Genomic DNA, 15,150 nt, shown 5'->3' with positions numbered 1-15,150 from the left:
AAAGCAAGGGAAGCATGCAAGACCCATCAGAAATGGGGGAAAAACCCAAACTACCAAACCCCCCAAGACCCATCGGAAATGGGGGGAAAACAAAACAAACAAACAAACCCCCCAAGGCCCATCAAAAATGGGAGAAAACCCAAAAAACAAACAAACTCCCCAAGACCCATCACAGCACAGAAACATAACCCCCCCTAGCCCAAAACCACACTGCAAAAACACCCAGAACAGTTTTTTAAAAGCAGAAAACAGCACCTTACCTTACCAGACAGCCTTCTCTGATCGCACACTCTCTAACTGCTGGGGCGAAAGAGCTACAAAGAAGCAGCCTCGTCGCCACCTACAGTTAGAAATTTGAATTTCCTACCTTTTTTCCCTGCCTTTTTCTGTTCGTAACTGGAAGCTCCGGCCGCAAGTTGAAGCAAAATTTTGCGGCTGGAGCTGGTTATAATTCAAAATGGTCGTAAGTAGTTCGTAAGTTGAGGCACCACTGTATTTGAAGTCCAGGTGGTTGCTGCATATAGGTATCTTCTTGTGTCTCACCATACAAGAGAGCTGTTTTCGCATCTAAATGATCTACAAACAAGATTCTGTTCATGGTGCCATTAAAAGTGCAGTGTGTTTGACTAATTATGAAAAAAATAATAATTTTCACCACATTTCTCCTTGAAAATTCACAAGCCCTTTTTTTTCTTCTTCTGGAAGATAATTTGGTCGCTTTCCAGGTCTTGTTCTTATTATGAACAACCATTTTTTCCCCTCTGGTGGCATCTTTCTGCTTGCCAGCTTCTTTAAGTAAGCCATCATTTTCTTACCATAATTCAGGGAATCTTTCCTTGTCAGGTGCAATGGTCATGATGGCGGTATGGCTTTAACATCTCAGCAAATCAAATCGCCCATCAACTCCTCGTTAATGACAGATCTGAACAGCACTACAAGAAATCAGAGCTTAAACTTGAAAGAAGCAAGCAGCTGGAGACCAGTGACCTTACAGGGCCATTTAGCTTAAAGTGGATTGGAAAAAGCTATTTGTTGCTGCAAAAAAGAAAGGACAGCTGGCTTGGATAATGTCCACATAGAACAGATAAAACATTTTGGCACAGTGAAAAAAAGTGTGGCTCCTTCATTTCTTTAATAATTGTCTTGACTGAGAATTCCAGAACTTTGGAGAAGAGAACAAGGAATTGCGATTCTGAAAGCTCATAAAGAACACATCGGCCCCCAACATTTCAGGCCAGTCTCATTGCATTGTCATTTTTTAAAAGTCTTGGTGAGAATTATTCTCAGCCATTTAATGGAAATAGTGAGACCTGGAAATAATTGTATAGCACAATTCCTACATTTAATGCAACATATTGAGGAAGCTTTGAAAGCAGGAAAATCATGGGGGTAGCCTTTGTTGACTTTCAGCCACCTATGTCACTGTCCATCATCAAACACGATTGCAAAAATTCTGTAAAGTAAGCAAGGATTATAAGATACCGTGGGGTCTTGACTTGAGAACTTAATCCGTATTGGAAGGCGGTTCTCAAGTCAAAAAGTCTGTAAGTCAAGTCTCCATTGACCTACAGTGCATTGAAAACCGATTAATCCCGTAACAGGCCATTTTTGTTCCATTTTGGTTTTTTTCTGGTCTGTAAGTCAAATCTCAGTCTGCAAGTCAAACCTAAATTTTGCGGCCAGAGAAGTCTGTAACTCAAAAAGTCTGTAAGTCAAGCCGTCTGTAAGTCAAGGGTCCACTGTATGTATTCTTGAAGGCTTTCACGGCCAGGATCTGATGGTTGTAGGTTTTTTGGGCTGTTTGGCTGTGTTCCGAAGGTTTTTCTTCCTTATTATAAGATAACTAAAGTAATAGCATCCCTTCTGCAAAATCATGGGTTGTTCACTAACTTTCCAAGGACAACACAGCTACTGGAGGATTCAAAACAGTTGTGTACTTCAGTGCAGTGTACTTTGTTTAACATTCACAATCTTGACCAACCACTTCCTCAGGGCACCAAAAGCTGACAACCTTGCACTTGCTTCTCAGATGGTAGAATCTTTTCTAAAACAGCAATTAGAAGAACCTAGCACATCTTATGAGATAAGTGAAATTAAACCCAACTCTCCTAAGAGCCTTCCTTATGAGAAAAAAGCAAGTGTCTCAAAAACTTCAGCTTACCTGGAAGAGTGCCCAACTCAGACTAGGATGAGGTAACAAGTGGGGTACCGCAAGAATCAAGTCAAAGATAGCTAATCCTCTAGTTTCTTCCTCCGCTTTTTGTAGGAGAAAATTATCTGCCACACAAAGCAAGAATTCCTTGCAAATGCCATATTTGGCAAAATTTGCCTCCCAACGGATATCAGGAGGATAATTGAAATCTCTGATTACTGCTACATAATGTCTGTTTGAAATTCTTTCAATTTGTTTTACAAAGGTTGTATCTGCATCTTCTTGATTGGGTCGCCAGTAGTAGACTTCAACTACCACATTCCTTTTTTTTTTCTTTTTCACCCAAATATTTTAATCCACATGGATTGGTTTAATCCAGAGTTAGGTTCTGTGCTTTCACATTCCATCCCATACTTGTAACTTTGAATTTTCAAAGTGTCCAATTAGAACAGACTCATTCAATCAATGCAATTTATATAAGTGGAATTACATGAGTGTTCATTTACCACTGAGTAATTGATTCGGTAGTTCTATCTTAGACTTTCAACTTGATTTGGGCATCGCTACTGCGGGCCTTTAAATTTGCTGTGATTTTACTGTCAACATCCTGACTCCCGGCCATGTGTGTTGTATATTTACCTGAATCTTTAAATTACCTTCTCTGTTGTTTCCTTCTGCACAGAATATCCAGAAAAGTGAATAGGCCCTGGAGCAAAGGCTTAGAACTTTAGTATGATACTAAAGCAATCATTCTCTTTCTGCCCCTGCTATTCTGGATCATTTGACCATAGACGCCATTCTCCCTGGTGGCTGTTTTCTGCTGGGGAATGCCTTGAGATGGGGGTAATTGAAGGGTTCCCCTCCCCCCAAAATACAGATTCATTCCTCAAGAGAACAGGCTACTATTCCAGAGCTTCCTCTTTTCGTTTCAGACCATGGCATTTCTAGTTTTTGCTTTGAAGTGGAATATTTACTAGAAAGAGGTCAAGAGCAGGAGGAGTTTTTCACTTCAGAATGGATTCGTCACAAGGACATATGGGGTCTTACGATTTTCTGAGCTTCAGGTTCAAAGCCAAGGCATTACCATAGCAAATCTTTTGAGGGAGTGTTGTAAATTCTATACAACATTTTCTGAGAGGACCCTGGCTTGATCATGTTTTTGTCTTCCATGGAAGAACTTTATGCAGTACCTTATAATTCATGAATGTTTGGGAAGTGGTTTCCACTGTGGGTGGTGATTAGCCTACCTCTCCCTGTAATCTCCCCTGATGTCCTTTCAACATGTAGAGGGTAATTTATGAACTACTTTCTCAAAACATAGAGGAGTGCCATATATTGTAAACTGGGTCGAACTCAGTCCTGAGTGACACAGCGAGGTTAATCCATTCCGGATTAACCCTCGCTGTGTGAAACATCGCTGTACGGAAAGAAAAACGCCATTGGAACGCATTAAACTTAGTTTAATGCATTCCAATTGGCTGATTTACTCACCGTACAGCGATGTTCCTCTATGGCCAGCAGCCATTTTCGCGCCCTCCCCTCGCTTAACGAGGGCGCCAAAACGCTGTGCATGGCCATTTTGGGGCTTCCGGCAGCCATTTTGTAGCCGCGGAACAGCTGATCGGCGGGTCGCAAAGCAAAGGTCGGTAAGCGAACTGCTTACCGACCTTCACTCTGCGATTTTCGCCCATTGGGGCCATCGCTCTGCGATTGCATTAGCGATTGAAAAAAACGTCCCCGTAGAGCTAATTCATCGCTCTACGGGGCGCTCGTTGTGCGAGGCACCACTGTATATTCACTATCTGTATGGTGGAACAATGCAAATTGGAGTGGCTAGAATGGAAACAGCTGATTTGTTTAGTAATATCTGGGAAAACAAAAAAATTGGAAGGAACCATCTTTGTTTTGTGTTGTGCTTCTGGGATTCCTCAGTAACTAACCTCTTATACAGATCCTGGCATACCTGCTGAAAAGAAAGGCCCACATGTTAAACAGCAGAATTCTTCAACTTGCCCTCTCCATTGGCGGAATTGCTGACACCAGCCTGGACTCCATCACGATCAGGAATTTTGAAGTATTCCAAAATATTGTCTGCAACTTTGAGGTAAACATGTTAGTCTGCTTTTCATGGGTGGGGGATTTTCTTCCATGGATACAGAGATTGTGACTCTGTGGAAATGTTATGGTATGAGGCCAAACTGAGATAGCAGAGGAGTATCTAGGTGCACCATTTCAGTGAATAAATAAAGACTTCTACGACTGGATGCTCCTCCATCCAACATTTTCATCTACATAGAAAAAGAGTGGAAAGGATTCTAGCCTAGACTATGTCCTGATAAGCTAGTTTTCTGTGTATAAGAAATGAAATGGCCCAATGGTGTAGGATCCCCCACACCTGAAATGTTTCAAGAGAGGCTGCTTCTACATAACAAAGATACAAGCACAGGAATTGGAGCCTACAGCAACCCAGATACCAACTCTTGTCAACATAGTTATTCCAGCAGCACAATGAAAGGGCTCAGCAATGTATTCGTCGACATCAGGGGTCCACTGTCTGCTTGCCTTCTAAGTGATGTGTGCAAGCTATCATCTGCAAGCAACATCTCTCTGCAGTTTATATAGCGCAAACAAGCCACTCTACATAAAAGTACCCACAAACACAAGTGTTACATTAGGAATGACAATATTCCTAAATCTGTAAGGACACATTTCAGCCTTCCACAGTGAGCATAGAAACTTCAAAACGGGAACTCCAATATGAAAGGGCTGAATTACTGTTCATAGAGAAGTACATTTTTATATCCAGTGGTTTGATTTGAGCTAAAGATATTTTTAAGCACTTTACATGTGATAAAATGTTACAGTCCATCTGATAACTGGATTATCCAGTGCCAAGACGTTTGTGTTACAAGTAAATGGCCACTTGCGTAACTGCCACTGCCTGTACTTTGCTCATGCGGTGCTCTGCACCTAAGAGGGGCCCAAGGTCATCACCATTTTTATAATTGCATTGTTCTGAGGCATAAATCTGTCCCTTTAGCCAATATTACTGTGAGCACGGCAGGGTTTCTAAATGGTTTGCTTTAAGATGTTATTTAAAGAAGGCATGAATTGCAAGTAGGTAAATGTTTCTTGGATATCCAGTATGGTATAATGGCTAGAATGACAGGCTAGGACTCAAGGATGAAAATACAGACACACACAGACGAGTCAAAGAGTATATTATGGAAATGAGCTTCCTTTTCTTATTCTTTTGAAAAAGTGCATTTAAAGATTCTGCAAGAGAAACTCATTTTTAAGGACAAACACAGAACAGCAGTTGATATATAATTGGAGTGAAAAATGACTCTCAAGTCATGTATAGAATTCAACCGCTGAGATTTTGTTCATGCGAGTGTCTTGAATTTTGGCTAAACTCCTATAGCTGTGCAGCAGAAGCACAGGGATTCACAGAATAACTTCAAGTTCCCCAGAATAGGCAACCCCTGTTTCTCAGGAACTGGCACTGACAGTCTCAATAACTCACTTTGAGATATTAGTATGAGAAAGATTTAAAAGGTTTCATTATTTACAGATGAACAGATCGAACAACAAACTGGCAAACCTGACTGGCTGCTCTCAGCAACAGTCCTCCAACAGACAAAGGAGAAGAGGGGCAAAACTCTTAATAAGTGTTATTATTAATAAGACATGACTCTCTTTGAATTCAAAGGTAGGGAAGGAATGATTGGTTAGTGCTGGAGAGACAGGCTGACTGACAGTCATCCTAGCCAATAAAGTTCCCTCCCAGCCACACCTACTAGAGGCAGCATGCGAGGTTGCAAAACTCCAGCAGTAAATACCATCATAAGTTTAATTTTTTAATTAAATTAAACACTTCCTCCTTCCATCCTGAAGCGCCCATAGTTTCCACGTAGTCTCTTTTATTGTCAGGAACCTGTGGGGGCCACAGGACAGGAGCAAGAGGGCTTTCATTATCCTAAATTACTGCTGCTTAGATTACCTTTCCAGCAGTGGTGATTTTCAGTATATAACGACGCCCCCCGTCCCACAAACCCCATGTGTTCCCAACAATGAAGAAGTTTGCATGGCACCCATGGGTGCCATGGGCAGAAGGAGAGAGCATTTAATTTCCCCAAATTTAAAGTCACAATATAGCTTACATATACGTACAGGATTTCAGCCATGATATCAAACTTTTCTAAATGATGTTTCTTTTGGATTTTCAGCTTTGGTGTAATGCACCTGAGAATCTGGACTTTGCTCTTTTTTCACACCTCATAGAAATTCTGCAGTCTTCTAGGTATGTAATTCTTTTGGACAAAGTTGGTCAATAAGCTGAGATTGTCAAGATGCTTTGGGCAAACAGTAGCATTTGTTTGAAATCAGTAGTCACAAATCTCCAACTACATGCAACTCCTCTGGTCACTTTTGCCAGACAGTTTGTAGTTAAAAGGGCAGAGCAAGCATGGAATTCTTTTCAAGTTTCAGCTTTCAGAAGAGGAAGAATGAGCAGAAGTGAACCGTCAGCAGACACCTCCCCTAATTCTTGGAAAGAATGCAGCATGAGGCGGCCATTATTGCAAGTCAAATGTTGCATGTTTGAACTAGATGCTTTTATTTAGGGGAGCAGCTGAGAGGAATCCTGATCCATCTCAGGGTCCTGTGCTAGTTTCCCACTTAAAATTGCCTTCCCAAACAGCATGTGATGGGCAAATATTGGTGTGTGTGTGTGTGTATGTGTATGTGTGTGTTGATGTTGGTGTTGGTTGTCAGTAAGAATCCAAGGTTCAACCCAGAGTTACATGTGTTTGCCTTCCCTTCTCAATAAAAGTGGCAGCTTAAGTATGCTTTCCAGGAGACCTGTTTAGTATGACATTATAACCTTGTAGTCACAGCTTGGAAAATCAGTTTTTTGGACTACAATTCCCAGGGCTCCCCCAAGCGACAAGGTCAGTGGCCACGTTGGCTGTGGAATTCCAGGAGCTGTGGTTCAAAACGCTAATTTTTCCAAGCTCTAGACAAGATTCCATAAGACCTGTTCTTAAGTGCTCAGTCAAACAAGTTATGACGACTTAAGTGCCAAGAGGCCTTAACTGTGCATTCTTGCTTGGTAAATCAAAAACACAATGCACGTTTGTGAATATCATTCCTTTCTAATGAAAAGGCTTTCCGGGATTCATATAATGTATGCTACTGACTTCTGTAAGAACCACATTTATTTTGACCAATGTGCAGCTGCAGCAATCAATAACTTTGGTTTGAACTTTCTGAGGTGGGGCACATATCAGAGAAGGGGTGTGACTCAAGGGATGAAAAGCAAGCTGTGAAATGTTGACAACACATTACATCCATGGCTGGCACTAACTACTGCTTGAATTGACTGTCAGCAAGGTTGCCAAGGCAACGTAAGATGTCAAAGGTTCCAAAGTATAGAAATGTGTAGGAGAAATACAGATTTAGCTCTCTTTTTTTTCCAGGAAAGACTTTTAATGATGTTTTTGCCTATTGCAGAGATGGGAGCTGGAATATGAAACTCGCTCGTCAAGTACAGATTGTGCCTAAGCTTGTTCTTCTCTGCAGTGACCCTGAGATCACATGCTCTCGTGTCAGCAGCATTTGTGCTGTACTCTCTCATTTGCTTCAGAACCACTTCAGCGTCAAAGATTTCCTTTGGTATTGTCATTAATCTGGTAAAATGCACCATTGAATGAGAGCTGAACTAGGGCTGTGCCCAAGCAATGCCCTAACTTTCCAACTCTTTATTTGCAGTTTCTAGAAGTAAGATCACACTTTTCACCCATATGTAGTATAGCAGTTTTCAAAGACAGCCATGTTTGCCTCCTTCAGCATGTATAGCAAGACAAAACAATTCAGCAAAGTCTTGTGGTGTCTTAAGGAGCTCCAGTGTGGTGTATTGGATAAAGTGTTGGACAAGGACTCAGACGATCTGGGTTCATATCCCTTCCAACAATGGAAAACTCATTGAGAGGTGGCAATGATGAAACTACTCTTTAAATATCTCATATAACTTTGAAAACCCTGATAGGGTAGCCGTAATTCAGATGTGACTTGGGGGCACATAACTCATACCTTTTAAGACTAACAGATGAAGTTTAGTGCAAACATCTGTGGTTTGCAATTCGGACACAAAAATGTGTCTGAGGAAGATCACAGTAATTCACAAAAGCTTACACTAAAATAAGTCAATTATTCTTAAAGGTGCCACAGACTTCGTTGGCTTTTTTTTGTGCTTTTGTTTTCTTTTATCCTATTTATTTTGTTTTACATACATGAGACATTGAGGTGGCAATGTCTGCTTTCCCATATCCTTATGTGTGCACTCGAAAGTTGTGAGATTCAATTTTATCTTAGTATTCATCATTGTTGTTGCTGTGTGCCATCAAATTGGAGCCTAATAGGGCTCTCAAGGTAAGTGAGATATTTAAGGTGGTTTTACCAGTTCCACATCTATAGTGAAATTCCATATCTGAGTGGGGATTTGAACCTGGGCCTCCTGAGTCCCAGTCCATCACTTCAGCCATTGCACTACACTGGATATCATTTTTTTCATTACACTTCTAATATTAGGTTATCTTTCTTTCTGACACAAAAAATACTGTATTCAAGAAGCACTAGCTGTTTTCCACCCTAAGAGTAATGAAAATATGAATTATGAAATATTATCTATTCAATCTAATTTTGGGTTTCAGTGGTAACAGTCATATTTCATCTATGTTTCTGAACTTTCCTGCTGTATAAGAGTTGCTGTTTTTGAGCTATATTTGTATATTTACCAATATGTACATTTATATCCCTAGATTCAATGCATTTACATTTATGTAATATACGTACATTTGCACTTCTGTGATATCTGTAATCTGTAATGTGATTTTTTTACTGATGTATAAATCTTCTGAAGTCTTTCGACTGGTTAGTAATTTGCTTGGTTGGTTACTCTAAGGAGTTAACACAACCATTAATTGATCAGCGAACCAAAGGGCAGACATAATTTGTATTTCAGCCCTGATGTGTGTGTTTTATTGGTATACTGTATACTCTTACTGAGATGGAGACTGGCAAGATAAAGAAGAATTAAAATGTGGTGTGGGGAGATCAATAAGTTTCAGAGATAGACATATTGTATATATAAGGATTGTCTTGACCAGAATTTATTCATTTTAGAAGTTAATGCTTTTTATAATGCCAGCCATAATTGCTGCTGCTTTCCGTGTCATTTCCTATCCTTATATCAGTGCTGTCAGTTTATATTGTTGATCCCTAATTTCTGTGGCCCCTCAGAAACAGAAAAACCTGAAGGTAAACCTAATTGGTCTTGACTGCACAAAATTTCATTTTTAAGCTCTCCCCATTTGTACCTCAAAATATCATGGAATATGTGGGATTCAGAAGCCAGAAACCAGCAGAGCTTTTCCAAGTCAGACTCAGAAAGTAACTCTGAAAGCTCATGAAATTGCGCCTTAGAGAGGGAGAGTTTAAAGGCTTTCAAATTCCTCCAGCATGGATAAAATTTCAAGTAGAATGCAGTTTTACGTATGCACATATCAATTTCTAGAATTTTAGAATCAAAGTAGCCTGCTGCATTTTAAAAAACTCTATCATGTGTGAACATTTCATTAAAATAGTTTTATAAGATTCTGAACATTGTTATATTTATAATAAAATGAATGATGTAGGTAACAGGGTTTTTTTTTAATTCTTGAAAGGATTGGCTTATTTTTGGTTTACACTTTGCGTCCTTCATCGGTGGATGAGAGTCAGACTTGCCCAGATAATGTCATGAAATCACTTAATGAAGGTAAGGGGCACCACTGGACTTGATTTCAATGGGTACCACAACTGTCATGGTACAGTAGGGGAATGCTGGCCTTGTCAAGGATAATGTATGAGAAATGGGTGGATTGGAGGTAAGAGTGGAAGCTATCTTGTCTTAAGGGTAGCACTGATGCATTTCTCTCAGTTGGCCCAGATAATGCATGAAATCCTGCTTATGTCACAGAGCATGTGTGGTTTGCAAAAATAGTGTTATTGCACTTCCTGCAACTTGCTACACTTCCCACTGAGAATTCACATTTCTGTGAATTTTTTTTAGAGAAATAAACTGCATGATAAACTATGGGCACATCTTCAAATGTAATTGGATGAAGCAGGCACAATTTAACCACACAGACACACATACTTTAGTCAGAGATGGGAGATGTGTGAATTTGGCGACATGCATAAATAAGTTCATATCTTAGCTGAAATACATAAGAAATAGGCACATTAGGAAAAACAAAAATATGTACGTACACATTTTACTATGGGAGAAATCCTACAAATAGTTGGGGGGGGGGAGGATGGGAAGAAAATACAATGAGATCTGTAAAAAATGCATGTAGTCAATGTAGAGAAAGCAGGACTGGCGAGGAGGCCTTCTGATTAAATATTGTCAGAGTAGAAAGAGGCCACTGCATCTGATGCTTTGGACCCCTGCTGACTCCAGTGATGTGACAAATATCTGTTCAGATCAGATTTGTAAGAGTTGCTAGGGAAAGTATCCTAAGGGGATCCCTTCTGTCTTAGATACTCTGACAAAGAGTGCAGTCAGATAGGTATGTGTCCTGTGATTTGATTTGGATTGGGTATGGGTGGATTCCCGCCTTTTCCTACTGACCATATAAAATACATATGATTGTGAACCAGCCTCCACCTAATTGATGTCTACTTGCACCTTTTTGGCTGCTGTGTTCGTTGTTGTTGTTGGTAGGCCTGCACCATTTTGAGTGAGTGTAATCAGGGGATCAAACAGGAGCAGATGCTTAAGCTGCCCCTTTGCCTAAGCTGCTTAAGAATCTTGAGAAATAGAAAACTTCTTTGCCACTCAGCTTTGGAAGGAAAATAAAAAAGAAGTTTTCCATTTCTTTTAATTGTTCTTAACTGGCATAGCATGTCAACAATGCTTTGAAAGGGCTTAAAATTGAGATTAATCATTCATGGTGCATTTCTATGGAAGAGTTGGCTGCAATTCAGACAGACTTTTGCCTAAGTAGAAATACTCCAAGCCAGGTAGGAAAACTGAGATTTTCTATACTACTGCATGTTGTGGTAGCAGTATGCACCTGTTTCAGCAGCCTCTCTAAAATTAAGTTAATTTGATGACCGATCCTTAAAAACCTTTGATAAATCAGAAATTTGTCTTATTTGATGTGTTTCTAACTGCCAGCTTTTGAAAATGTTTTCCTAAATTTACTTTTACTTGCATAATTCATGTACTGAGGATGAGGATTGTCATTAATGTACTTTATGCACATCTCTTTCCTGTCATCTGATTTTTAGGGGTAAGCCAGACATCAACAAAAATGATCTGGCTACGAAACCAGTTACTGAATATGTTGTTGGATGTCATACAATCAAATAAATTCCAACTTTCCTCAGAGTAAGTGGAACTGTGGACCAAGGGGTGGGTGGGGATTAACTTCTTGTCAATCTAGCACTGAGTTCTGGATTGCACAGTTAACAAAAAGATTCCAAAGCAGACTTTCAGTACATACAGGACCCAGTGAAATTTAAAATTGGTTGTGGCAGTATTCCTACACACGACCAGACCTACAATTAGGCCCTCTAAAGCAGTTGCCACAGGTGAGAAGACCGGAGGACAAAAGTGGACCCAATTTCCATCAGTGTTTCCCATGAGGGAGCAGAGTTAGGGGTCCTTGCAACCACACCAAACCCAACCTCCGTTTTGCTCCACCTAGATAGGAACACATTTCCCATGCCACCCCAAAGGAGGAGCAACTGAGGGAAGAATTGAAGGCATGGAATGAAAATGGCAACAAGGTGATAAACTTTATTGAAGACTCTTAAGAAAGTGTAAACAGGATATTCCTAGTAAAAGAACTACTAAAACTACATAACAAAACATACCAAAATAGGAAAAGCAAGTAGGGGGGTGGCAGCTCAGGCAATGCCCACGGCAAGCATACACAGTCTCTGTCTTACTCTGTCAGTCTCCATCAGTGTGTGCATCTCTGAGCCTCCCCACCGCCACCCTGTGAGCTGGGTACTCAGCTTACCAACCTTGGAAGTATGGAAGGTTGAGCCAACCTTGAGCTTGCTACTCGGGTCCACAGTCTGACACAGGTGATGAACAGAGTCTTCATTGCAGTGCTGCAGTTTAACCACTGTGTCAGTTGCAAAGTCAAGCTTGAAATGGTGCAATGCCCTTCAAAAAGGGGGGGGGAGATCTTGCCCCCCTTACGGCAAGGAAAAGAAATTCTCGTGTTTTTTTATTTACAGCATGAATTCAAATGAAAGTTAGGACTTAGATCCCAATTGTTTTCAAATCATCTGAAAAAAAGTGGCAGCTCACAGGCTTACAGTATATTATTCTAGATGCCTGATGCTGAACCAGTGGTCCAGTGAAGTGGTCAAAGGCCCATTTGCAATAATTGTCACCAAGCACCTGCATATAATCTTTTATCACCTTGTGCTCTGCCCACAGAATCCAGGAAGAAGCATTCCATGCGCTGGGGCCTGACTGGTTCCTGATGTTCATACAAGGCCATGTGCATCCAAGCACAGTTGTGTTAGCAGTCAGATTGCTACTCCACTTCCTGCAGAACCGTTCACTCTTGCGTACATTCAAAGAAGGAATGATGGCTGGCCTCTGGATTGAAAACAACACAGTGGGGCTGAATGTTTTGATGAGTATGTCTTAAACATATTTTCAAGTAGATTGTAGTGTGATGCAAAGGTCTGCTGAGAATCAGTGATCCAAGTAATACCAGAGTGAGGGTCTGAAGGTAAGAGAGAGCCATCAGTTATGTGTGCATGGGGAAAAAAAGACAAAGGAAGGGCTTGGCTAGATGGCCAAATTGATGGGAGCTGGATTGGGATATATGTGGTCATTTACGTTTCCATAGAATTTCCCAGTGTGGTGTAGTGGATAGAGCGATGGGCAAGGACTCAAATCACTGCTCAGCCATGGAAACTCACTGGGGGGAATGGAACTGGTAAAAGCACATTTCAAGTATCTCATTTACCTCGAAAGTCAACTAGGGTCACTACAAGTCAGTTCTGATTTGGCAGAACATAACTGAGGTTGCATAGAGGTACAATATGTCATTTGGTGCAATCCTTGTATCCATACGCAGGGATCTGGGGGATTTTAGGTCACAAAAGCACACTGTAGCTCAAGCAATCCTATTTGCCCACTCTCTTTAAAGGCAAAGAAAAAAAAATAGAAGAAAAAATGACCTCCTGCTTTCTCCCCTTATGTCTCCTCCTCCTTCCAAGAGAAAGCTTTCAATTTTCTAAATATATATAGACGTAGCACATAATGCCCTACAAGGCATTAACACACACATGCCAGCCTTTGCTTCTTCTCTCTCATTCTCTCTCTCTCTTGCTCTATGGAGGAGTGGAGAAAACTTTCAATTTCCAAATATCATTAAGCGGCTTAACCTGAGTTGGAAATTAAAAGCTGTCAGTATTCAAATGACAGGCTTTTCTGAACAATAACCTTCTCCCTTCCCATTGGGGAAGCTCAGCACTGATGGAGCCAGCCTGACACACCTTGGGAGAGAGTTCTACAATCAAAGTGACACTTTCTCTTGTCTCCTCACCAACCTTGGGGTGGTGGTGAATCCTGCGACAGGACTTCTCCTGATAATCTCTCGTGAAGGTCTCCGAGCCAGGCACTTAAGAGCAGAAGAGGAAACACTGGGCCCAAGCCCATCTAGAGCTTTGTAGATCAAAATCACCTATTATTCCTTTACTGGTTTATTCTTCATTGCAAGATTTAAAAAAAAAATCCCATGGCTTTTTCTGAGATGTTTGAGGTTTGCTTATTTGTTTGCTTTGTTAAATATAGACAATTTAAAGAGTCACCAGCAGATCCCTGAGCATAGCCCGTATCTACTGTCTGGATTTGCTGAGCTGAAGGCATTCCTGAGCCACTGGATCCATGTCCCTGAAATGTACTTTTTTCTGTCTGGGCTCTTTCTAGCCACCCCAGTGTCTAAGCTACCAGATGAAACCAAGGTAATGCTTCCAAACGTAACAATCAAGTGATGGCACCTCTCTAGTCTCACTTTGACACTCTGGAAAACGACCTGGTTAGTCATTATTCCGAGCTATTGATCTCACCACTTTTGAGGGGTTAGTCACATTGGTTCCAAATACTTGTTTTTGGTTTTTTTAAAAAGAACAATTAGTACTGAAATTGTAATGTTGGCTACTTTTGTGTAGGACATGTCGGGGTTATATAGAAACTTCAAGGATTTGCAAAAAGGGGATTATTCCCCCTTTTCTCCTACAGTAATGTACTAGCTGCAAAATAATTCAGTCAAAATTTGTGTGTAATACAGAGTGGTACAGAGTTGGTGTTTTTGGACATGGGCGGAAGTTTTCTTTCTGTAGACTTACAGTATACTCCTCCTGCAGACCAATTTGGACTCAATGTTGCAGTGGTTGCTTCGTAATCACCATGCAGATGCTGTAACCAGAATTGGATTATGCCTGGAGGCAGGGGTTCTTCTGCTAGAGATGATGAAGTCCATAGTGAATCAGGTGAGTGCTCTGTTAGGTGTGTCACAGCCTGGACGTGACTTGGAGCAGGTAGGAGAATCCTTCAGTATGAAACACCAACATGCCAAATATCTTGGCAGCCAAGAAAAAACAACAACCCGAAATTGACTTAGTGCCAGAGGACTTATCCAGATGGGGCAAAAGTTCCACCCCAACTGCTATGGGGTTTGCCCATGTTTGTGTCCAGATTTTTGTCTGTCAAGAAATATGAATTAATAAATAATACTGTAGCAGGGAAGGATACTTGTTTTTGTTTCCGGCACATATCTCATCCATAGTAAATGCAACCTAGACCATTGATTAAGCTCTGCCTTCAGTCTAGGGTGTTATTTTTTTTGATTAATTTCAGTAATAGGGACCTATTCAGAATTTGAAGTTTTCTACAGAAGTTTCCTACACCCTTTTTC

General features: G+C 40.7%; 1 protein-coding gene across 6 annotated transcripts in view; it reads left to right on the top strand.

The window, feature by feature from the left end:
* Window positions 1-15,150, top strand: part of WDFY4 (WDFY family member 4) — a 229,534-nt gene that overhangs the window by 81,199 nt on the left and 133,185 nt on the right. For all 6 annotated transcript variants that reach the window (XR_013543668.1, XM_072994857.2, XM_078390636.1 and 3 more), the window contains exons 24-31: window positions 4,104-4,256; window positions 6,382-6,455; window positions 7,667-7,828; window positions 9,880-9,971; window positions 11,492-11,591; window positions 12,657-12,862; window positions 14,028-14,197; window positions 14,600-14,725. Coding sequence is in view for 5 of the 6 variants with exons in the window: in XM_072994857.2 (XP_072850958.2) it covers window positions 4,104-4,256; window positions 6,382-6,455; window positions 7,667-7,828; window positions 9,880-9,971; window positions 11,492-11,591; window positions 12,657-12,862; window positions 14,028-14,197; window positions 14,600-14,725 (1,083 nt within the window). In the remaining variant the exon portion in view is untranslated. The remainder of the gene's footprint in view (window positions 1-4,103; window positions 4,257-6,381; window positions 6,456-7,666; window positions 7,829-9,879; window positions 9,972-11,491; window positions 11,592-12,656; window positions 12,863-14,027; window positions 14,198-14,599; window positions 14,726-15,150) is intronic.

Source organism: Pogona vitticeps, chromosome 3 (genome assembly GCF_051106095.1).
Source record: "Pogona vitticeps strain Pit_001003342236 chromosome 3, PviZW2.1, whole genome shotgun sequence".
In the NCBI taxonomy this organism is placed as follows: Eukaryota; Metazoa; Chordata; class Lepidosauria; order Squamata; family Agamidae; genus Pogona; species Pogona vitticeps.
Note: the sequence above shows the minus strand (reverse complement) of the source record. Positions and strands in the feature narration are given on the sequence as shown.